A 24,978-nucleotide genomic window follows, 5' to 3' on the forward strand; every position below is an offset into this window, starting at 1 on the left:
ACCATGGAATTCTCCAGGCCAGAATACTGGACTGGGTAGCCATTCCCTTCTCCAGGGGATCTTCCCAACCCAGGGATCGAACCCAGGTCTCCCGCATTGCAGGTAGATTCTTTACCAGCTGAGCCACCAGGGAAGCCCAAGAATACTGGAGTGAGTAGCCTATCTCTTCTCCAGCGGATCTTCCCGTCCCAGGAATCGAACCGGGGTCTCCTGCATTGCAGGCGGATTCTTATCAGCTGAGCTACATGACAAAGACTACGGAGGCAAAAGATGTGGCTCCGGGAAAACATGTAATAGGGTTTGGATCTAGTTAGGATGTTAGAGACACATTTATCAAGAAGTACTATCATTTAGAGTTGAAAAGCAAACTTCTGCTGCCCCAGAAGTACATACTTCTCACATTTACCAAGTGAAGAAATCACATAAAACACTTTCTCCTTATTCTAGATCTCCTCCACTCTAAAGTTTACAAAAGTCATAATGATTTCTTTTTCCTAAAGGAATGTTTTATTGGGCTTTTATTTTTTTTTGCATTTTCATATCAAAATCTATTCTTTTTCAAATATTATATAATTTAAAACATGGTTGGAAGTTAAGTTACCCCATACATTTGCTTCTCATCCCTGGTTACCAGTGGATAACCCATGGAACCCCAGTGGGAAGAGGGAAGGATAAGAGGTGAATTGGCAAAAATAGGTTGAAAGATAATTGTCTGAGAGGAGATTCTTAACTACTTTCTAACAGTATGACTCACTTGGAAAACGGGATTGCAGTTTTCTTCCGGATGTGCTCACTTCCTTCTCTGCTGCTCGCAGGGATGAACTCTTTCGCCAAAGTTTGGCAAAACTGCGGGAGCAGCTGGTGAAAGCCAACACCCTGGTGAGAGAGGCAAACTTCTTAGCCGAGGAGATGAGCAAGCTCACCGACTACCAGGTGACTCTGCAGATCCCTGCTGCGAACCTCAGTGCCAACAGGAAGGTAAGAATGCTCTCAAAGGGGAGGAGGGCAAGAGGTGCAGCAGTAGCTTCTGAGAGGTAGAACATCACCTTGACGTCCGCAGAACATCTGTGAAGAGACCCTGATGTGAGCTGGAGGGTTTGTTCTTTTAAAGATCCCCTCTAGAAACCTCTTTGGGTATATATGATCAGAATATGAGAATCTGGAGGGCTGAAAGAGTTGCTAGTTTAAATGCTTTCTTTAAAACGTTGCAACTTGGGAATTCCCTGGTGGTCCAGTGGTTAGGACTCTGCACTTGTCACTGCTGTGGTCCAGGGTCCACTCCCTAGCTGGGAAACTAAGATCCTATAAGCTACGCGGTGCAGCCAGAAATAAATAAGAAAACTAGAAATGGATATAACTAACTCCTCTTGCTTTTCTCTCTCATATAAATGCCTCCTAAAGTGGGAGATATGTAAATATCTTATAATAGTACCATTCAGAGAGAGTGACAAGAAAGGAAAACTCCTATGGTCCCTGTTTTATATACACAGAAGGATTCTTTGCAGCCACTCAGAAGTTTCCATCATTAAAACTTCAAGATTTTTTTCTTTAGGGAGAAACTTTGAAAAGTAATTTTTCCTCCATTCATTTTTCCCTCTGACAAGTGAGTGAGAAATGAGTCAGAGAGTATCTCATCAGCCTTCTTGCATTTTAGTCTTTTGACCAAGTAGTTCTCCTTTGCAAAATTTACTCTAAATCCGTACTTACAAAAGTGTTTGTAAAGGTTTATGTGCTTTTGTACAAGGATGCTTATCATAGTTACCTTTGTAATAGCAAACATTTGAAACAGCCATGATGTTGGGCAGTAGACTAATTAATCAAATGAGTGATACATCCCCATAACAGATCACTTTGTTGCTATTAAACATTTTGCTCCTGAAGAATATTTAACCACACAAAAAGGTTCACTGTGGAGAAAGAATTGGGATGGGAAATTTGTATTTTTGCTTGGTTCTGAGTGTGATTTAAAATAAAACGTGCATGCACGGCCCTACAAAGAAGATTGAAAATAAACTAGAATATTCTGTATATGGTAGATTTCATCTTTCTTTGTATACATTATGTGTCTTTTTCAAACTTTCTCCTTGGTGATAATGCATATTGCTTCAGCAGTCCAAAAACGTTATAACAGGATTTGCTGTGTTTGATTTTTTTGTCTTTGTTTTCCTATATTCTACAGAGAGGAGCAATAGTGAGTGAGCCAGCTATTCAGGTGAGGAGGAAAGGAAAGAGCACCCAAGTATGGACCATTGAGAAGCTGGAGAATAAATTAATTGATATGAGAGACCTTTATCAGGAATGGAAGGAAAAGATTCCTGAGGTAAAAGGGACAGAATGTCAAGGAGTTTGGTTGCATTAAAAGGACAGAATATGAGTGACTTAACCATCAGAACTGGAGAAGGAAATGACAACCCACTCCACTGTTGTTGTCTGGGGAATTTCACAGATGGGGGAACCTGGTGGGCTACAGTCCATGGGGTCACACAGAGTCGGACACGACTGAGTGACTAACACACAATCGTCAGAACACACACATGCGCATCACTGAGTATCTGTAGTGATGCTGGGGACATTTATATTAGAAATGTAAAGTGAAAGTCAGGTGGATGGGTCATAAAATATGTGACCCTCACACAGATAGGAACTACGTGAAGAGAACACCTAGCACCTTCTGCATCTTTGGTACATTTCAAGTGAAATGAAGTGGGAAAAGTGAATTTGTGCTGTTTTGTCGGTGGTGTTAAAAACCAGCTTAGATGGGCCAGCATGCGTTTTGTGTTCATTAGCATATGCTCATGCTCTCCTAGCGGTATTCATGGCTGGGTGCACGCTAAGAATAATTTTAGAGAGCATGGTCCATTGTTCGGACGTTAGCAATGGAGAAAAGGACTCAACGAAGGAAATGAACCAAAGCTCAGGGAATAGGACCATGCAGGTAGGGTGTGCCAGGGAAGAGGGGGAGGGTTGGGGTGGGGTGTGTGGTAGGTGGGGCTATAACTGATAGAAAGGCTTTCCACGCCTTTTCATCAGTTATCGCCCTAACAAGCACCTCCCGTGCTAGTTTTGTTTTATTTGTATGACATGATTCTGATTTTACTTTTAATCAATATGGATAAATGCTTTCTTTTTGAAACATTTTAAAATAGCTGGTTTTAAATAGTATTAGGTTGATGTTTTCTTTCCCTACTCACCCCCTCCCCCCAATCCGCCAACCTGTCCTGCCACTCAGGCAAAGCGACTCTGCGGGAAACGAGGTGACCCTTTCTATGAAGCCCAAGAGAATCACAACCTGATTGGCGTCGCGAACGTGTTCCTGGAGTGTCTCTTCTGTGATGTGAAGCTTCAGTATGCAGTTCCTATCATCAGCCAGCAGGGGGAGGTAAGGACAAGCCAGGCTGGGAGAAAATGACCATGGCCCAAGTGTGGTTTTTGTTGTTTTAACTCGATTTAAGTTATGTTCTTGGTTTAGATCCAGAAACTAGGGTGAAGCCTCAGGATCATGTTCTTTTTTCCCTACTAATATCAATAGGAACTATCAACATTAATTCATGGCTTTAAAAGATTATTAGAATATGTTTTTTGTTTGTGGTTCACAAGGATTTTCTTTGTTTTAATCAAGTTAGAAATCTTTTGGAGACCAGATTCGGCTCTGTGCCCACATTGGCTTCTCTTTTAAGCTCTTACCTTCGTAATACCATTTAGCTCCTTCCTGGCCCCTAAGTGGTCCTTACAAGATATAAAAGTGAAAGTGAAAGTCGCTTAGTCATGTCCAGCTCTCTGTGACCCCATGGACTGTATAGCCTGCCAGGCTGCTCTGTCCATGGAATTCTCCAGGCTAGAATACTGGAGTGGGTAGCTCTTCCCTTCTCCAGGGGATCTTCCCAACCCAGAGATTGAACCCAGGTCTCCCACATTGCAGGCAGATTCTTTACCATCTGAGCCACAACGGAAGCCCTTATAAGATATAACTTGAGGGGAATATTTTGAAATCTGAAATATTCAAAGCAAACAAGCTGAACCATTCCATTGTTACCACCTCTTTAAAAAAAAAATACCTCTCATATTTCAGTTATTTCATTATATTGGCCTTATGTCAGCCTGAAACATTTTAGAAAATGTTCAAGTTCAAACATTTTTTTCATTACCCAGTTCATTAATGAATGTCTTCATTTTAAATTTAGTAGCATCAATATTTCATGATGCTACTAAATTTAAAAGTAATTTTCTCTTTAATAACATGCAAACTTGGAAATACTAAGTTGTTTTTCATGCTTCTTTTTTTTTTAAGTTACATTTTTATTTTACTTTTAAAATTTATTTTTAATTGGAGGATAATTGTACAATGTGTTGGTTTATGCCATACATCGACATGAATCAGCAGCCGTAGGTATACATATGTCCCCTCCCTCCTGAACCTTCCTCCCACCCCTTCCCACCCCTCTAAGTTGTCACAGAGCACCAGTTTGAGCTCTCTGCATCATACAGCAAATTCCCACTAATTATGTAGTTTACATATGGTTCGTGGTTCTTAGAGCAGGCTGAGGATAGGGCTCCACTCTGCCTGAAGTGAACCCAGAAAATAAACCCTAGGTTCCCAGCTGTAATGTGTAAATACATGTCTCATATTCCCACATGTGTAACCCCCCTGTGAACACTATGGTGTGGGAGACCAGTGAGCTAAGTTGCTTTTTCCCATGTTAAAAGTGGGCACAACTCCAATGGCAAAGAGACCTAGTAGCTGAGTCCCTAGTCAGGGTTACTTAAGCTAGGGTCCATGGTGGGCTTTGCGTGTTCTATTGATACCCCTAAAATTTTACTAAAAATGTATTAGGTTCTCAAAAAACATTAGGAGTAAAAAGCTTAAGAAGTACCATCTTCTAACTGATTTCTCATATTTCCTTTCTTCCTTTTCTCATACTCCTTCCTCCACATTTGTCTCACTTGTCAAATACCATCAACTAATATCTCACAGGTCCTGGGTGCCAGGGCCGGTTGCTCTGCAGAAGGTGATCTGAGCTGTCTTTGAGAATGAGCCTCACTGTTTAAGATGACAGCAGCACCCCCTGCGCGTGTGTCCCCTTCACAACTTGTCGTTACAGCCTTAAAGTGTGGTATCCAAGATAAACCTGGTGGATTACCGCACTCCAGGTCTGCGAAGGTTGGGGTCATTCCTCCCATTAATTTCAGTTCTGTGCCACAAGTTACAGGAGAGACCCTGCTAAACTCTCAATGATCCAGAGAAACCACTAAGATATTCTGGAGACTTCAAGCCCCACCCACCCACCTTTTTTTTTTTTTTAGAAAAACCATCCTAAAGGAACTGTTTCCTTATAACTTAGTGGCTTTGTATTTGTCCTCCCTGCTGGAGTAGGTCTCACCCCTCCCCCTGCTTCCAGCCACCATGTGAGGTCTGTTCACATTCTCTGCTCCCAAGAGGATAGAGGCTGTATGAGCCCAGTGGCCTGACTGTTTGGTTTGCTATTGTAAACGCAGTGCTTAATCCTTCCCTGGCATTCAGTCACTTCTCCGTAAATATTTGTCAAGTTGGATAAATTCATCTTGTGACAACCCACACATATCTCTGTTAGAGCAGTTAGTCTATACTGTTGTTCCTGGATTTTTAATTCTCTGTCTCCTTGTTTGACTGTGAGCATCCAGACAGCAGAGCCCGTGTCTATAAAGATGTGTTCTTGGTGTTCCCCACGATGCCAGGTATTTGATCAGATGAGTATGTGAGTGAATATATGAATATATGAGTATGTGAGTGAAATAAATGACTCCAAGTAGCATGTGTTAGCTGCCTTTGTGCTGTTCGTGAACTGTCCTATAAGAAGGGTAAGAATGAAGATGATTCTGGGAGGCAGATTTCGCTCCAAGTAAAGCCTGGTGGTTGCAGAGCAGGTGATAGAGTGGACTAGCTCTGGAAGTTTCCTGTTGCTGGAGGTGGCCTGGTAGTCACAGTGGAGCTGCTCACTTGGGGTTATGGTTGCATGCTTTCCATCTCAGGTCGGTTTTGTCCACAGGCTGCCTTTTAACCCCACGGTGCTCTGGTTCCTTGACCCAGGTTGCAGGGCGTCTCCACGTGGAAGTGATGCGAGTTACAGGCACCATCCCGGAGCGCATGGTGGAGGATGACTCCTCGGAAAACTCCAGTGAAAGCGGGAGTCTTGAAGTTGTAGACAGCACTGGGGAAATCATTCACCGAGTCAAGAAACTGACATGCCGGGTGAGAGGGCAGGGCTGCGGAGGCTAGGATCAGTGACCTTTCTCATTCAAAACAATTTGATGGAAAATCTTGGGCATTTTGCATATAACATGAGTGAGTGAGTGAAATTTGCTCAGTCGTGTCCGACTCTTTGCGACCCTTGAACTATACAGCCCATGGAATTCTCTAGGCCAGAATACTGGAATGGGTAGCCTTTGCCTTCTCCAGGGGATCTTCCCAACCCAGGAATCGAACCCAGGTATCCCACATTGCAGGCGGATTCTTTACCAGCTGAGCCACCAGGGAACCCCAGGAATACTGGAGTGGGTAGCCTATCCCTTCTCCAGCGGATCTTCCCGACCCAGGAATTAAACCGGGGCCTCCTGCATTGCAGGCAGATTCTTTCCCAACTGAGCTATGAGGGAAGCCCCTGCATTAAACATGGTACAAGTTAAACTTTCTGACAGCAAACATGGTGATGGATAGTACTTTTTCCAGAAGTATAGCACACTTTATGATGAAGTGTGTTGTGATGAAGTGTTGTGTGAAGTTTCAAAAGTTTCTATGTACGTGAGCTGCAAGGAGCGTCTATTGTTTAGTGAATCATGCTTTTCTAGTAAAGGTTGCAGCTGTGTCTGAAACTCAGTCATAGGAAAGTTTGAGAGTGATGTGTGCCTTTGTTGCCATGCTCATATGCTGTGGTTACAAATCTGTGGTACAGACTTCATTACAGATGCTCTTGTATGCCTGTGTACTCAGTCATGTCTGACTCTTTTCCACCCCATGGACTGTGGCCCACCAGGCTCCTCTGTCCATGGAATCTCCCAGGCGAGAGTACTTCAGATGTCAAATGGATGACTGATTTATTTCATCCCTATGAAAAGCATGCATAGTTTGTTTTCTTTATGAGAGTTATATTTGCATTTTTTTTTTCTTCTTCTTTCTTCAGGTAAAAATTAAAGAAGCAACTGGGCTGCCCTTAAACCTCTCAAATTTCGTCTTCTGTCAATACACGTTCTGGGACCAGTGTGAATCCACGGTGGCCGCCCCTGTCGTGGACCCTGAGGTGCCTTCCCCACAGTCCAAGGATGCCCAGTACACCGTGACCTTCTCTCACTGTGAGGTACAAATGCCACTGCAAAATGAACTACTTGGGAGGCTGCTGGCCGGGGCTCAGTTCAGAAGTCGACTTGTAACTTAGAGGTTTCCCCCATTATGAAACATAATATGTTTATTAGGCTTTTTAACCTCCAAGTGTACTTTACTTTTTACATACAGTTCCACTATATATTACAGTTATGTTCCATGGGCAATTTGTAATAGATTCTCGAGATTACTTTTTTTTCAAAATTGTGCCCGTTTTTTTTTCTGGTTCTACCACCTAGAAAACACCACTTGTAAAATTTAACATATGTAAAGTCTATTAATTAATTTTTTTTGGCTTTTTAAATATATGTATTTAATTGAAGGATAATTGCTTTACAGAATTTTGTTGTTTTCTGTCAAACCTCAACATGAATCAGCCATAGGTGTATATATGTCCCCTCCCTGTTGAACTTCCCTCCCATCTCCCTCCCAATCCCACCCCTCTAGGTTGATACAGAGCCCCTGTTTGAGTACCCTGAAACCTACAGCAAATTCCCTCTCTCTATCTATTCTACATATGGTAATGTAAGTTTCCGTGTTACTCTACCCATATGTCTCACCCTCTTCTCCCCTCTCCCCATGTCCATAAGTCTGTTCTCTATGTCTGTTTCTCCATTGCTGCCTTGTAAATAAATTCATCAGTTATCAAGTCATTGTTATTATGAAAACAAGTAGCCCACTCTTTTAAAGCTGTGTTTACCAAGTCTATTTGTCAATTCTTTATTAATCTTTTGTGGTTGTTGTTTTCCGTATATTCTTTTAAATATTCCTCATATTTCTTTATAGCTAAAAAGTTGCTCCTTTAGAAGGGCAAAACCTGGATTTAAGATACATCCTAGTTAACAACTGGCTTAATAAATACTAGCATCAGAGGCCTTGGACTCACTATGTGACCTGGAGTTTTTTTTCACCCTAAAATGTGTAGTTTGTGCTAATTGGTCATTAAATTTATTTTCCTTTTAAAAGGCTGACTCTATCTTCAAATATTGCAATCCCAAAGAAAGGCAATGCCAAAGAATGTTCAAACTACCACACATTTGCACTCATCTCACATTCTAGCAAAGTAATGCTCAAAATTCTCCAAGCTAGGCTTCAGCAGTACATGAACCAAGAACTTCCAGATGTTCAAGCTGGATTTAGAAAAGGCAGAGGAATCAGAGATCAAATTGCCAACATACGCTGGATCATAGAAAAAGCAAGAGAATTCCAGAAAAACATCTGCTTCATTGACTACGTTAAAGCCTTTGACTGTGTGGATCACAACAAATTGTGGAAAATTCTTCAAGAGACGGGAATACCAGACCATCTGACCTGCCTCCTGAGAAATCTGTATGCAGGTCAAGAAGTAACAGTTAGAACCGGACATGAAACAATAGACTGGTTCAAAATTGGGAAAGGAGTACGTCAAGGCTTTATATTGTCACCAATATACAATATACCAATATACAAGGCTGTATATTGGGGCAGGAGTATGTCAAGGCTGTATATTGTCATTTAACTTATATGCAGAGTACATCATGTGAATTGCTAGGCTGGATGAAGCACAAGCTGAAATCAAGATTGCCAGGAGAGATACAATAATCTCAGATATGCAAATGACACCACCCTTATGGCAGAAAGTGAAGAGGAACTCCTCTTGATGAAAGTGAAAGAGGAGAGTGAAAAGGATGGCTTAAAACTCAATATTCAGAAAACTAAGATCATGGCATCCGGCCCCATCACTTCATGGCAAATAGATGGGGAAACAATGGAAACAGTGAGAGACTATTTTCTTGGGCTCCAAAATCACTGCAGATGGTGACTGCAGCCTTGAAATTAAAACACATTTGCTCCTTGGAAGAAAAGCTATGACCAACCTAGACAGCATATTAAAAAGCAGAGACATTACTTTGCTGACAAAGGCCCATCTAGTAAAGCTATGGTTTTTCCAGTAGTCATATATGGATGTGAGAGTTGGACCATAAAGCTGAGTGCTGAAAAATTGATACTTTTGAACTGCAGCGTTGGAGAAGACTCTTGAGAGTCCCTTGGACTGCAGGGAGATCAAACCAGTCCATCCTGAAGGAAATCAACCCTGAATATTCGTTGGAAGGACTGATGCAGAAGCTGAAGCTCCAATACTTTGGCCACCTGATGGGAAGATCTGACTCATTAGAAAAGACCTTGATGCTGGGAAAGATTGAAGGCAGGAGGAGAAGGGGACAACAGAGGACGAGATGGTTGGATGGCATCACCAACTTAATGGACATGAGTTTGAGCCAGCTCTGGGAGTTGGTGGACAGGGAAGCCTGGCATGCTGCAGTCCATCGGGTCGCAAAGAGTCAGACATGACTGAGCGACTGAACTGAACTGATCTCCAAATAAGAAGTTAGGTAGTATAATGTTAAACCAATTCAGCACAACACAGCCCTTCTATTTCCTTCCCTTTCCTGCTAATGGGAAGGAAATGAAAGTGGTTCCTTGCCTGCTGCTTTGTTCTGGGTGATTTGCTTTATTGCTCCATCCATTCAGTGTCTATCTCTTCACTCATCTCTTTTCGAAAAGTTGGAGTGGGAGGGGCCTCCCTGGTGGCTCAGTGGTAACGAACGCACCTGCCAGTGCAGGAGCCGCAGGTTCAATCCCTGACCCGGGAAGATCCCACATGCCGAGGAGCAGCTAAGCCAGCGCACTAGAACTGCCGAGCCTGTGCTCCAGACTGTGGGAGCCACAGCTGCAGAAGCTCATGCACCCTAGAGCCTTGTGCTCTACAGCAAGAAAAGCCACCACAGTGAGAAGCCCGAGCACTGACATAAATAGAGAAACCTTTTTTAAAAGTTGGAGTGGGAGCGTTGAAGAGCAAGAGTGCAAATTGGTGGAGATAACCATATAAAATTTAATTCTGTTTTTAGTCTCCTAAGCCATAGCAAGGAACAATCATAAATTCCTCTTTTTTTTTTTGCTGTGCTAATTGGTCTGTTCCAGTTGAAAGTTGGGATAGTCTGGGGAAAAGAGACTGAACCACAAGGAAGGGAGGACAGGTTCAGCTCTGCAACAGCAAGCCGTGTGACATGGGTGGCTACTTTCCTCAGTGTCCTCTTGTATTAAAGAAAGGAACTCAGTTCAGTTATCTCAGGGTATTCCTTCCCATCTAATATGCTGATTTCTTTGCCATTTTCTGTCCAGCAGCAGCAGCGATGGGGTTTAAGGTTGGGATCAAGCTAACATACTCTAAAGTGAATCTGTGTACAGTGAATCTGTGTGAAGTGAATTTCACAGATTCCTTTCTGCATAATTCCTGTCCTGTTCTGTTTCCCCCGCTTAACCCAGGACTACGTGGTCAACGTAACAGAAGAATTCCTGGAGTTCATTTCAGATGGAGCACTGGCCATCGAAGTGTGGGGCCACCGGTGTACCGGGAATGGCAGCTCCATCTGGGAGGTCGATTCCCTTCATGCTAAGACGAGAACGCTGCATGACAGGTGTGTGCTTGGCTGAGGGCTTCAGACGCAGCGTCAAGGCTTGCACTTGGACAGTGGTTGAGAATTAGGACTCTGTGAGCCTATTTCCTGCTTTGTGAAATGGGAATGATGAAAGGAACTACCAGGTTTTGGAAAAATTCAGTGGGGAAAGGAACATCTTTTCAACGAGACTGAAACATCTGGGTATCTACTTGGGAAAAAACAACCTTGATCTTAATTCACCTGATTCCATAAAACCTCATTGAAGATGGATCATGACTTTAAATGTAAAAGATAAAACTGTATAGCTTATAGAAGAAAACAGGAGGGTATCATCTTTTAAAGTTGATTCTTTGCCTCTCCCATGACCCAGAAATCTTCCTTCTAGGTATTTACCCAAGAAAAATGAAAATGTAAGTCCATAAGCAGCCTGGTACATAAATGTTTACGGCAGTTCTATTCATAATGTCCCCCGAACTGTAAACAACCCAGATGTCCTTCAGTGTGAGAATGATGAACTGTGTTAGTAGTCACACAATAGAATATTATTCAGCAAAAAAAAGGAAAAGGACTCTGCCCCACTCTTACCTATCTGGATGAATCTCACAAACATTGTACTAAATCAGAGAAGCCAGAGCTAGAAGAGCACACTACTGCGTGATTCCATTTAGATGAAGTTCTTGAACAGATAAAACTAATCTGAGGTTATACGGCTACTGCGAATGGTGTGGGAATTGAGTGGGAAGAGGCCTGAGCAAACCTGCTGTGGTCATGGGCAGACAAGGGGCACATATGTATGCATTTGTCAAGACTCATCCAGCTCTACACTTGAGAGCTAGACAGTTCACTGTGTCACACCTCAATGAATAAAAAACCTATACCATAAGAGGTTGTTTTGAGAGCTAAATAGGAAAATAATCTGTGATACACATAGCGCAGTGCCTTACACATAATAAATGCTCTGTGACTAGGGGCTTCTTCCTATTGCTAATAATGTGTTTGGTTAATAATGTCATGGATGTGACTTTCCTGAGGCTCCAGTGGTTAAGAATCCATCTTCCAGTGCAGAGGACGTGGATTTAATCCATAGTCGGGGAAGTAAGACTCCTACATGTTGAGAGGCAACTAAACCCGTGAGTCACAAGTAGAGACTGTGAAACTACTGAGCCCAGGTGCTGCAACTCACCTGCCAATGCAGGAGATGCAGGTTCGATCCCTGGGTCAGGAAGATCCCCTGGAAGAGGAAATGGCAACCTACTCCAGTATTCTTGCCAGGATCATGCCATGGACAGAGGAGCCTGGCAGGCAGTACAATCCATGGGGTTGCAAAGAGTTGGACGAGATTGAACACACATGTATGCTGCAACTAAGACCCAGCAAAGTCAAATAAGAATAAATAAATGTTAAAAGAATAATGACTTGGTTGCTTGCTGGGACGTGTTTCTGCAGGTGGAACGAAGTTACGCGCAGAATAGAGATGTGGATCTCCATCCTGGAGCTGAACGAGCTGGGGGAGTACGCCGCCGTGGAGCTTCACCAGGCCAAGGACGTCAACACGGGCGGCGTCTTTCAGCTCAGACAGGTACCCGGTTTGCCTCAGCTTGCTTCATGCTTTCTCCCTGTCCCACCATCACAGACAGTTTCTGGAGCTCTCTAGTTCTTTGCCTCTCTGTTCCCTCATTCTTCCCCCCTTTCCTTTATCCTCTTCGCCTGTCCCTCCCGGTTCCCATTCCTGGCACCCATTTCTGCATCGCACCCCCGCCTCTGCAGGGTCATTCCCGGAGAGTCCAAGTCACAGTGAAGCCTGTCCAGCATTCCGGGACACTGCCACTCATGGTCGAAGCCATCTTGTCCATCTCCATCGGCTGCATCACTGCCCGGTCAACCAAGCTCCAGAGAGGGTTGGACAGTTACCAGGTGAGACCAACAGGTTTGAAATAGAGTTCAACAAAGATTGGTTAATATAGAACTAAGGCAGTCCTCTTTAGGAATATAACTAAGCTCTTTGCCTTAACCATGTATCTGCCCCACCCCCACCCATTCATATGTCCATCCGTTGCCTTTTACTAGGTTTAAAATACCATATTGGCTTAGTGCTGCGTAGTAATCATTTTATTTATAAACACACATTGGCACTATTGTGCTCGTTTACTTTAGGCAGGTTTTATTTTACGTCAGGCCCAAATTATGTTGGATATGTGACGTTGCTGGCTTTGGCCTGATTCCACTTTTATTAATATAAAATTGCCCCCAGATGCTGCCATAATTAACCAGCTCTCTGAAAGCTTTCCTTTTTTTTTAAATTGAAAGTTGTCCTCATGATCGTTTATGTTCGTTAAATCTCCTTTTGCTAAATCTTCTGTTTTAATTTTTTTTTTTTTTAATCAAAAGGTGGAACCATCTAAGAGTTCATCACATTTGCCAATCACAATAAACTCTGAGATCAGGGACTTGTCCCCAGGGGCCTGAAAGAACTCACGTCCTTCACTGAGTCCCTGGCTTGCTATCAATTATAATTAGAGACAAGCTTCCCCGATGGCTCAGTGGTAAAGAATCCACCTCCCAGTGCAGAAGACCCTGGTTCCATCCCTGGTTGGGGAAGATTCCCCTGGAGAAGGAAATGACAATCCACTCCAGTATTCTTGCCTAGAGAATTCCATGGACAGAGGAGCCTGGCAGGCTACAGTCCATGGGGGTCGCAAAGTCAGACACGACTTAGCAACTAAACAACAGCAATTTAGAGACTTGGAAGAATCAGATCATTGAATCCTGGTTCTCTCACTGGCACAGGTGAAGGCAACATGCTCTGTGTCATGAGGGGGAAAAAAGTTTCTCTGTAGAGTCTGGGCAGAAGCCCAGACTATCCTGAGAATGAGTCATCTTCCAACGCAGTTTCCTTTTGGCTTCATGGCAGCAAAGACTTTCCCAAAAGCTACAAAGGACATTGACTTGGACTGTTGGGCCAAAAGGAAGGCACAACTTTGTGAGACTCACCCCAGGCCAAAACTGCCTCAGACTCAAAGCCTGGGAAGAGTGTAAATGGAGCTATGAGGCTGGAGTCTATTGTTTCTGGGGAGGCTTCTCCACCAGACTTTTCCTTGTTTGTGGAGTAGATGTTATTAATAGGCTGTCCCTTGCTTGGCCATTAACTTTGAGGGCAGCTACAGGGCCTGGTAGAAAGAGCTCAGACTTGGAGTGAGGACACCTAGTTTTGTTTGATTTAACCGAGTCATTTAAACTTTGAGTTCTAGGACTTCCCTGGTGGTTGACTGGTTAAGAATCTGCCTTACAAAGCAGGGGACACGGGTTTTGGTCCCTGGTCGGTGATCCCTTTACCAGCTGAGCCACAAGGGAAGCCCAAAGGAATACTTATATAAGTGTTGATTATTTGCACTTTTTAAAGCAGCTATACCTCTTGAGTTAAAACCTCAAAGAATATAGTACCTGCCATGCAAATTTAAGCAGTGACTGTTTTAGAGCTTTTGTTTTTCTTTGCACCATCCTGCAGGTCACGTCCAGTACCGTTTTTGTTGGTGGAATAGGACATTAGAATTATTTTGATGTGATAGCTGGAGCCAATCCAGAAAAAGCTGATTTCAGAATAGTTCTCCATCATGAAAGCTCAAGCTGGTTTTCAGTAAATAGAAGTATCTCCTTGGTCTAAGAAATAATGATAAATTAGGGCTGTTTGTACTTTATTCATTAGTATGGGGAATTAATTCGAGGAAAGTTATTTCAGTATTGGGCTTGCATTTAATAAGTTAGAGTTATCCAAATGAAAATGATGGTTACCAAACTAAACCTGAAGTTTGTTTTAAAGTACACAGAGAATAATTTTGACAGTATTTTTGAAAGCACTATTGAAAAGCAGTATATTTTGAAGTATACTTCAATATGAAAACAGTGTAATTATATATTTTTTAAAGTGCTTGGAACAAATAGTCTTTTATATGACCAGGCCACTCCACTTCCTTTTTAACATTAACCCTCTAATAACCACAGAAAAATGAAAGAAGGATGTTTCATTTTAAGCAGATCCTGCCCTCCATAGAGATGGATATTCTCTACAAATGGGGATTTCTTTATTTTTGTTTCTTTCTCTGGTTTTTGGCCTTGTAGCTTCTGGGATGTTAGTTCCCTGACCCAGGATCAAACCCAGGCCCTCAGCAGTGAGAGCCCAAGAGTCCCAACCACTGAACCACCAGCGAATTCCCTTTCCCTCCTTGTTTCTAAGGAAAATCGTCTCAACTAAAACCCTTTTATTTTCAACGCAATTATTTTGTTTGGCAGATGTTTTTGCCAAAATGCGTATTTTATGTAGTTTTTGTAAAGTGTCGTCTTGGGTTTAGGACAGTTTTTCTCACCTGACTGGTTCATGAATACTGGTCTGTCCTGCAGTGGTGGATGATAGAGCCGCGTATCCAAAATCATGGGCTGTGCTCTTACCACGAGTGAGTGATAGTTGCTCACTCCTGTCTGACTCTTTGCGACCCCATGGAATTCTCCAGACAAGAATACTGGAGTGGGTTGCCATTTCCTTCTCCAGGGGATCTTCCCCACCTGGGATCCAACCTGGGTCTCCTGCACTGCAGGCAGATTCTTTATACCGTCTGAGCCACCAGGCTAGCCCCACGTAGTCATAAACTCTTACTGTAGTGGTTTAGTATACAGAATCTCTGCAGTCTTCCCTTGGTATCCAGGGACATTGATTCCAGAACCCCACTTTGGATACTAGAATCCGAGAATGCTCAAGTCTTTCACATAAAATGGCCCAGTACACTCCTCCCTCTGTATGAGGGAGCTTCTGTGGTTGGTTGAATCTCCAGATGGGGGACTTGTGGATACAGAGCACTGACTGTACGTGGAGCCTTAGCTTCTCAGTGGTTTTTCCCCTGGGATCATGTCACAGTAACTGAGGTGTGGTGCCAGGTCAAGGGCACAGACCTGGCCTCAGTCCTGACCCTGCCACTATCCGTGTGAGCCTTGGGTTCAGTCATTTCATCCTTCAGGCCTCAGCTGAAAGTGAAAGTGAAATCACTCAGTCATGTCCAATTCTTTGCGACCCGTGGACTGTAGCCCACCAAGCTCCTCCATCCATGGGATTCTCCAGGCAAGAGTACTGGAGTGGGTTGCCATTTCCCTCTCCTGCCTCATGGCTAAAACCAAGAGCCTGAGCAAGAAACTCCCCAGAGTCCTTTCTAACTTGGCCCATTCTAAATCTCAATTGACAGCTCACCCAAAAACTAATAGCAACTTTGCACAACAGTGGGGTAAGTCTTGACCCAGTGGGGTTCATTCCTCTCCCCAGCTAAGAGAATCTAAGACAGTTCCTATTTTTAAATGACTGCTTTCTCGATGAAAGAAAAAAAGTAAAATCTTAAATTCGCTAAGTTAACTATAGGCAAGTGAATTAAATCCCGTTTTTGAGATTCCGTTCAATGTTTATTATGCCAATGCTGTTTGCGTGTGCTGTCCTTTGTAATGTGTGTGTTAAGCTTAAAGATCTGTGTGCTGTTTGAGAACCAAAATGCATGTCCTTTGTGTTTATTTTTTTCCTACCAGAGAGATGATGAGGATGGTGATGATATGGATAGTTATCAGGTATTACTGCTGCTGTCAATCCTGTGGCATGGGGCACAGCTGCTGCTAATTGCCAGCATCCGCAAAGCTGAGGGCAGGGAGGAGGAAGGACCGTAGAGCAAGAATATGCCGTTTTCACTCGCTTTTGATTTGCTTTCAGCATAATCAGGGACACAATCCTGTTTCTACAGATTTCCCCATCAGTTCAATATGTGTATGCAGATACTTCAATTTTGCCATGCCATCTCGAACTGCTAGCTTGTAAAGCCTTTCTAAACAATACCACTATCATTGTATTAAACTGATCTTAAGAACTGTAGTTATCCATCCATAATCTTTAAATAAACCTGTGTTTCCTATGTGAACCTGCAGTTAGCACCTTACATCCAAGTGAGTCACGTTGTTCTAACATGCCATTTGATTTTTAAAGATTTTTGCCGGATAGGAAAACTGGAGACATTTTAAGCACATGGTTTTGTTTAGCCAGTTTTCTTCTTTCTGTAAAGCCAGCCTTAGTTATTCATAACCTGGCCTTAAATCTTTCTGGAAATCTAGAGGAAAAAGTGCACAGGTGAAATTGTACTTGGTGCTGACCAGCCTGCAGTCAGTGGAATGTGGGATTACAGTAATGTCAAGGTGACAAACCAAGATGAAGCTTTCTGGGTCACTTCCCAGTCTCTGTGCTGATTCTCTACATAAATGTCACGAGCATGTTTTCTGGTGTGCCTTCCTCCAAGTAAAGGGTGGGTCCATCATAGGGGACACCTCAGAAGTCCTCAGGTATCTGTTCTTAATGGACCATCTTATGGGTTAGATTGGAATTAGGCAGTCAAAGCCTTCTGAATAGGGTTGGTAGGTGTCTTTCCTGCCTCATAGTTTTACTGAGAAAGAAAACAAACAAGTGAAAACAAATCTTAAGGTAAATACCAGTATCCCCTTGAATCTCAGCAATGCCATTAACTAACGTCCTGTGGCTGGCTGTGCACTTCCTGCCCATGGTTCACAGTCAGGTCCAGCATCTGCTTCCGGGATTTCTCAGCATGGCTGACTGCATGTTGGCTTTTTGCATGGGGCATTTTTGGTTAGCCTCATGGCAGCAGTTAGAGGTAAGATCTTTGCAGCAAGTGCGAGAGGTTCTCTGCTGATCTCTTCTCTGCCTTTCAGAAAATACACGTTACCCAAGCCATTGAGCTGTGAATGGTGAAAATGTGATTCTCCATTTGCTGTTTTGAAATTGAGGGTCTGTTTCTGGTGCCCTTCCTCTTAGAATCACAAACCTCTTCAAACGAACAGCTACCACTTAAATACATAGATGCACATATTGTATAACAGCTGGTGTAGTTGGAGCTTCTCTTGCTTTTAAGTATAATTATCATTTCGGAAGTCCAGGGGCTCTGATTTTCTGAAAATCAGGATCCTCAATCAGCATGCAGGGTTCCTAAGGCTTCTGTGCTTTCTTGCATATTAATCACACAGCAACATTTAATGGCCTAATGAAAAGTTTCCTAATCAATTGAAACACCTTCTGTTAAAAAAAAGAAGGAGTTATCTGTGCACTTTACAGGAAAATGTTTTCCCTTCCTGATGCCAGGAAGAAGACTTAAACTGCGTGAGAGAGAGGTGGTCGGATGCCCTCATTAAACGGCGAGAATACCTAGACGAACAGATTAAAAAAGTCAGCAACAAAAAAGGTACATGAGATGTTACTCTTGGCTGGGAGTTGCGTTTTCACTGGACAGTGCGGGTAGGCAGTTTTCCTCCCTTAGCTACACAATAGTATCTCAGATTTTTGACCCTGTCACAATTATAGATATTAGTGAATTGTTGTGTGCAAGGTTGATTTAAAGAGGCCTTAAATTTGAAAGTAGTAAGTTTCATTACTTGAGTGGACTATGACATTAAATGTTAAATTCAGTTTTCATTTTGATGAATGCAAATGCCATCAATATCAACACGTCCATATGAGGTTTTCCAGGCTCAGATCCTGGAACTGCAGTGAAAGGGTCCCTTCTGAACCCACAACTCGTGGCAGGTGGGCCCCGGCTACCACTGGTCGGTAACCAAGTGCTCAGCTTGGTGAGGGTGGCCAGAAGTCAGCCTGCGGCTCTGCTCACCACTACCCAACTTCGAGGATTCCATTTGCTTCCAACGGCCAATAGCCATTTGGATTCTAGAGCAGAAATGTACTTTTAAAATGCCAGTTTCTCATCCAGACTGTGTGCTTCACTCAGTGAGGTTGATTCTCTACCAAAGCACGTGTCCTGAATGTGAGTCCACTTCACATAGAAGTCAGCGAAAATCCTCTCTCAGCAAAACATCTTGGTGTCAGTTTCTGTATGTGCTCAGCCTGCTAATGAAAGCCCACTTTGGATTTCCCTGGTGGTCCCTTGGTTAAGAGTCTGCTTACCAATGCAGGGCACGCCAGTTCAGTCCCTGGTCCAGGAAAATCCTGCATACCATGGAGCAGTGAAGCCTGAGCACCACAGCTACTGAGTCTGCGCCCTAGAGCCCGGGAGCCGCAAGTGCTGAAAGCCGAGCTCCCTAGAGCCCGTGCTCCACACCAAGAGAAGCCACTGCATGAGAAGCCCGGGCACTGCAGCTAGAGTAGCGCCTGCTCTCCGCAACTAGAGAGCGCCCAAGCACAGCAACACAGGCACATCACAGCCAAATATAAATAAATACATTAATTTTTTCAAAAAATGATAAAGTGCTGGGAGTTAGAACTTCAACATATCTCTAAAAAAACAAACTCACTCCAGAGTTAAATTAGGCTAAGAGGATTGCAGAATAGATCAAATAAAATCCCTTGCATTACAAGTATGAAGGAGAATAAGTTCATTTTGCAGAGTGCAGGAGACCGTGTTTAATCCTCTGTAAAATGATGTGTGGTTTCATAAAGCAGTGCCCTGTCCATTATTCCGCTGGATCCTTCTGACAGGTGCATGAACTCGACATGACTTGTAGGATCCCTGTTGGACAAAGTAGGAAATGAAGACCCACCTGTGGAATAACTTTCCCAAATGACAGAGCCCTTAAAAAGACCCGCATCTTCTCATTCCTGCTCCACTGCTCTTTGCACTCTTCCTGGCTGAGGCTCTGCTAGGCCGGTGTTCTAGCCTCCATGAGCTGCGCAGGCTTAAACTTCAGAGCCTCAGATCCTTTTTGAGGGGGACATCCCAGATGGTTAAGCCACACATGGATACCATCCGGTACAAACCGATTTAAATTTAGAAATTGTCCCTCCTCCCCCTCGGTGCTCATGCCCCCGTTTTGCCCGCAGAGAAGACGGAGGATGACGTGGAGCGGGAAGCCCGACTGGTGGAGCAGTGGGTGGGGCTGACGGAGGAGAGGAACGCTGTGCTGGTGCCTGCGCCGGGCAGCGGGATCCCTGGGGCACCTGCCGACTGGTGAGTCCCCCTCTCTTTCTGTGGTGGCCTGGGGCGGGTCAGGCGAGTGACCTGCTGAGATTGTCACAGAAAATGTTAAGTACTCCAAGCTGCCCAGGGAAGGGCCATCCAGCCCCAGTGCTCCTGTCCCTCTTGTCCTTGCCCTCTGTAACCACTGTCCTCTCTCAGGAAGCCAGAGATCACTTATCACTGGCCAGGAATCAGATACCATGCTCCTCGGTTCCCCGGAAGGAGCACCTCAGACACAACTTCCTGATCTCCAGAAATTCTCATTGTTGTTGTTCACTTGCTCAGTCATGTCCAACTCTTTGCGACCCTATGGACTGCAGCACACCAGGCTTCCCTGTCCTTCACCATATCCCAGAGCTTGCTCAAACTCATGTCCATCGAGTCGGTGATGCTATCCAATCATCTCAGCCTCTGTCATCCCCTTCTCTTCCTCCTTCAGTCTTTCCCAGCAGCAGGATGTTTTCCAATAAGTCAGTTCTTCACGTTAGGTGGCCAAAGTATTGGAGCGTCAGCTTAAGCATCAGTCCTTCCAATGAATAGTCAGGACTGATTTCCTTTAGGATAGACTGGTTGGATCTCCTTGCAGTCCGAAGGACTTTCAAGAGTCTTCTCCAACACCACAGTTCAAAAGCATCAATTCTTCGGCACTCAGCCTTCTTTATGGTCCAGCTCTCATATCCGTACATAATTACTGGAACAACCATAGCTTTGATTAGATGGACCTTTGTCAACAAAGTAGTGTCTCTGCTTTTTAATACACTGTCTAGGTTTGTCTTAGCTTTTCTTCGAAGGAGCAAGGGCCTTGTAATTTCACAGCTGTGGTCAAGAAATTCTCATATCTTGACTTAAAAGAAGGGTGCTTCTAGAGCATACTTGAAAAGGGCAGAAATGTCTTCTTATTTGTCTTCATGCCTATTTAGTTTGGTCACTAGCATAGAGTCAACACTTAAGTACTACATCAACAATGATCCATTAGTCAGTTGATTTTCAGTCAGTCCTGATGCTCAAAAGAAGCTAGGCAAATCAATCCAGCTTTCTGTACCACCTCTAAAATAGTCACTTCTCTTCTTCCCATCACTAGAATTATTCTCGGAAAGACTTCAAATAATCTTTGTTTCAATTAATTACATGTAATTCATATAACTGGTAGTTCTTTATAGAAATCACACAAATCCCATGATTTGTGTTAAATAAGGATGATAAGAATTGTGAGAATGTTTCATTTGTAAGAGCTGTATCTATCTCCACAATGGTTCTCTTCTGCTTCCCTGCCTCTGTGATGTTTAGTTATTTAACAAAAGGCAAAACACATATTTTGTTATGATGAAATATTGTTATTAAATTTAGGATCCCACCACCTGGAATGGAAACCCACATACCAGTTCTCTTCCTTGATTTGAACGGTGAGTAGAAACCTGTTGTTCCAAGGCTTGTCACCCTGAATGAGGTTTGCAATCTAGTCAAACACACAGCATTTTAGCCCTTTAAATGACTTGTCTGATCCCTCACATACCTTATCGAGGTAACAACCAAATGTATAAAACCATGACATATAGAATCACTAAAAGACAGATGTAGAAATTTATTCTTCAGAAAAAAGCACTCGAGAGATTGAGAGCTGTATACAAAAACTGTAGTTCAGTTATTGCTCAGAAACAGTAACAGACATGGAAGTTACATGAGAAAGTCATCACCCTTACAGTTCTGAATCCTTCTGTGTTGCCGGTGCTCAGGAATCTGCATTTCTGACTGGTACCCTTTGCGTCCCACCACCAGTGGTGGTGTTTCTAGACCATGATGACTTGTAACCCTACATGAAGGGTTGTCTGTTATCACAGCATCTAGATTGAACCTGGATGAACCTAGGACAAGTGTTTTCCATGTGTTTTAGCAGCAAAATCTATTTTCAATATGAGCTCGTAAATGGAACCCCACATGTGGAATATGCGAGTAGAGCTGCTGAGTTTAGGGATAGGCAGGCCCTTCTGCGGCGCCCTTGGGATTCCCGAAGCACAGCCTAAGAACCTCTCTTCTGGAGGGAAGACCAGTAACCGATGAACACATGGGACGTTGGCTTTGTCTCTTCATACAGGCAATTTTTTAAAAAGCCTAGAAGTAGACTGTTACTTCAGGAAGCAATGAGTTACCCATTATTGGAGGTTCCCCATTATACAAGTAAAGGCTGAATAACTGTATCCAGAGATCTATAAAGAGTGAATCCTACATTGGGTAAGGCATTGGAGAGGATGGTCGTCAGAGTTCTCCCAAATGCACAGAACTTTGTTTCCAAGTTGGTAATGTAACCAAACAAGTCTCTGCTGCTGCTAAGTCGCTTCAGTCATATCCGATTCTGTGCGACCCCATAGACGGCAGCCCACCAGGCTCCCCCGTCCCTGGGATTCTTCAGGCAAGAACACTGGAGTGGGTTGCCATTTCCTTCTCCAATGCCTGAAAGTGAAAAGTGAAAGTGAAGTCGCTCAGTCGTGTCCAACTCTTAGCCACCCCATGGACTGCAGCCTACCAGGCTTCTCCGTCCATGGGATTTTCCAGGCAAGAGTACTAGAGTGGGTTGCCATTTCCTTCTCCAACAAATCTCTAGTGTAAATTACATAAGTAATACCATAAACTTAACACTAGTTTATAAGAGGAATTGACATCAGAAAGTCGCACAATTGTAAGGTATGTTTACATGGTGAAAATGTTTGTTCCTAGGACTATATATGGAATATATTTAGTCCATTTTATAGGAGAGTCACAAAGACACCTTTTTGGCTCCCAGAGTTGTTTTTGTAAAGGATAGAAGCTGTTGTGGGCACTGGAATCACTGTTTTAACTGCAGAATAAGGGATGAAAAAGATAAATAGCATTACCTATAAACTTCATCTGTGAAAAGCATATTTAAAATTTTGGGGTGCTTACTTAAAAGAAATCTGATGTTTCCCCCACTTTTGTATCTGTGCCCTGGACTTTGTCAGCGGATGACCTCAGTGCCAATGAGCAGCTCGTGGGCCCCCACGCATCAGGAGTGAACTCCATCCTCCCCAAGGAGCACGGCAGCCAGTTTTTCTACCTGCCCATCATAAAACACAGTGACGAGGAGGTAATGGGCCTTTAAGAGTCTCTTAAAGGGCTTCAGATTAATGCCCATGCCTGTGGGCCTGTCTGCCCATTAAGCTGCTATGGTCTGGGCTTTTGGAAAAGTGGACTGGGAACTTTAAAAGGTAGAATAGATGTGTTATCCAAAAGGCGAGGGAAAGCATCTGTGATTCAATAAAGTTGCATGTGGTTTTCTAGCTCATGATGTATAACTGCTACAGCTGAGCTGTCTTATCTCCATGTCCCCCTCCTTCCTGGGTCCCTAGGTTTCAGCCACAGCCTCCTGGGACTCCTCGGTGCATGATTCCGTTCACTTGAACAGGGTCACCCCACAGAATGAGAGGATCTACCTGATAGTGAAGACCACGGTCCAGCTCAGCCACCCGGCGGCTATGGAGCTGGTCTTACGAAAACGGATTGCAGCCAACATTTACAACAAACAGGTAGTAACAGGGCCTGATTCTGCCGTTGCATGGTGTTGTTTAGTCACTCAATCGTGTCTGACTGTTTGCAAGCCCATGGACTGTAGTCCTCCAGGCTCCTCTGCCCGTGGGATTTTCCAATCAAGAATTACTGGAGGGGGTTGCCATTTCCTCTTCCAGGGGATCTTCCCGACCCAGGGATGGAGCGGCATCTCTTATGTCTCCTGCATTGCAGGCAGATTCTTTACTGACAGCTCTCTGGTAGCTTAGCTGGTAAAGAATCTGCCTGCAGTGCCAGAGGCCCTGGTTTGATTCCTGTGTTGGGAAGATCTGCTGGAGAACAGGTAAGGTACCCACTCCAGTATTCTTGGGCTTCCCTGCTGGCTCAGCTGGTAAAGAGTCCGCCTGCAATGTGGGAGACTTGGGTTCCATCCCTGGGTTGGGAAGATCCCCTGGAGAAGAGCAAGGCTACCCACTCCAGTATTCTGAGCTGGAGAATTCCATGGAATGTATAGACCATGGGGTCACAAAGAGTCGGACACGACTGAGCGACTCTCCCTTCACTTTACCGCCAGCGCCACCTTTGTATGAGCGCTAAGTTTCTTGCCCCTTGCTATCACAAAGTGGTGTTTGGGGGTGTTAATTCAGTGGCTGTGCAAGTCGCTGCCAGGTTATAATCTGATTCTCATTTATCTAAGATGACAGGGTCTGAGGATAGCAGAACTCAATGTCATCCAGCAAAGAACTCTTCCACCTTGACCAGTTTGAGACCCATAACCCTAGGAGGCAGTGAAGTTATGACATTTCTCTGTTTGAAAAAGGTTAAGTGCCTGGCTCAAGCAGGTTAATGACAAAAGCAGGACAAAGGCAGACTGCATATAAGTCTGTCTGCTAACGCCTCCCCAGATCTCATCTCAGAAGCACTGTCAGCAGAACGGATGCTCTGAGCTGACTTCTGATGCTGCCAGGATGGACTGATTAAACCCTGACAGCATCAAGAAGAAAGATAGCAGATGGGATGGGAAAGAGAAGCAGTGAATCCCAGATTTCTCCTAAGAGAGAAACTTTTCCAAATGTGCTTTTTCCCCTGGAGTAAAAGCGAAGAATCTCTTTTCTTGAAGAAAATGTACAGCTTAAAAATCACTTTCAGGTTTTTTTTTAAACAGTGGTAAAACTTTTGATAGGTAATATTAATTATATATCATGATGATGTATAGTGTGTTAATGTATAACGTGGGCTTCCCAGGTGGCTCAGTGGTAAAGAATTGGTCTGCCAGTACAGGAGACACAGAAGACCTGGGGTCCATCCCTGGGTGGGGAAGATCCCCTGGAGTAGGAAATGGCAACCCACTCCAGTATTCTTGCCTAGAGAATCGCATGGACAGAGGAGCCTGGCGGGCTAAAGTCCACTGGGTTGCAAAGAGTCAGATACAACTGAGCAGGTAAACATGTACACAGTAGAGAAGCAACCACAGAAAGCCCTGGTTGGACTGCAAGTTCTGTCATCTAATCCCCAGATTCAATAGCTGGATGTTACTGTCCTCCAGGATTGAGGACAAAGATTTTTCCATTCAGTGTTCTTCTGTTTTACTTTGTAGTGTGTGTGTATCAAAACCATAGTCATTGATTTTTTTTTTTTTACAATTTATATACTACTAAATAGCTTATATTTTCCA

The 24,978-nt window shown here is 43.7% G+C and overlaps 1 protein-coding gene across 9 annotated transcripts in view; it reads left to right on the forward strand.

Moving 5' to 3' along the window:
- The window catches only part of KIF13A (kinesin family member 13A), a 197,211-nt gene that overhangs the window by 153,155 nt on the left and 19,078 nt on the right, over nucleotides 1-24,978 (forward strand). For 5 of the 9 annotated variants that reach the window (XM_069563305.1, XM_069563307.1, XM_069563308.1 and 2 more), the window contains 14 exons: nucleotides 816-978; nucleotides 2,180-2,320; nucleotides 3,230-3,379; nucleotides 6,065-6,226; nucleotides 7,155-7,328; nucleotides 10,658-10,809; nucleotides 12,238-12,370; nucleotides 12,559-12,705; nucleotides 16,351-16,389; nucleotides 17,960-18,059; nucleotides 19,649-19,775; nucleotides 21,132-21,187; nucleotides 22,760-22,884; nucleotides 23,147-23,323. In XM_069563305.1, the coding sequence (XP_069419406.1) occupies nucleotides 816-978; nucleotides 2,180-2,320; nucleotides 3,230-3,379; nucleotides 6,065-6,226; nucleotides 7,155-7,328; nucleotides 10,658-10,809; nucleotides 12,238-12,370; nucleotides 12,559-12,705; nucleotides 16,351-16,389; nucleotides 17,960-18,059; nucleotides 19,649-19,775; nucleotides 21,132-21,187; nucleotides 22,760-22,884; nucleotides 23,147-23,323 (1,846 nt within the window). The remainder of the gene's footprint in view (nucleotides 1-815; nucleotides 979-2,179; nucleotides 2,321-3,229; nucleotides 3,380-6,064; nucleotides 6,227-7,154; nucleotides 7,329-10,657; nucleotides 10,810-12,237; nucleotides 12,371-12,558; nucleotides 12,706-16,350; nucleotides 16,390-17,959; nucleotides 18,060-19,648; nucleotides 19,776-21,131; nucleotides 21,188-22,759; nucleotides 22,885-23,146; nucleotides 23,324-24,978) is intronic. The other 4 variants (XM_069563306.1, XM_069563311.1, XM_069563312.1 and 1 more) reach the window with 1 other exon arrangement.

The sequence above is a fragment of the Ovis canadensis genome, chromosome 20, assembly GCF_042477335.2.
Source record: "Ovis canadensis isolate MfBH-ARS-UI-01 breed Bighorn chromosome 20, ARS-UI_OviCan_v2, whole genome shotgun sequence".
Classification (NCBI taxonomy): domain Eukaryota; kingdom Metazoa; phylum Chordata; class Mammalia; order Artiodactyla; family Bovidae; genus Ovis; species Ovis canadensis.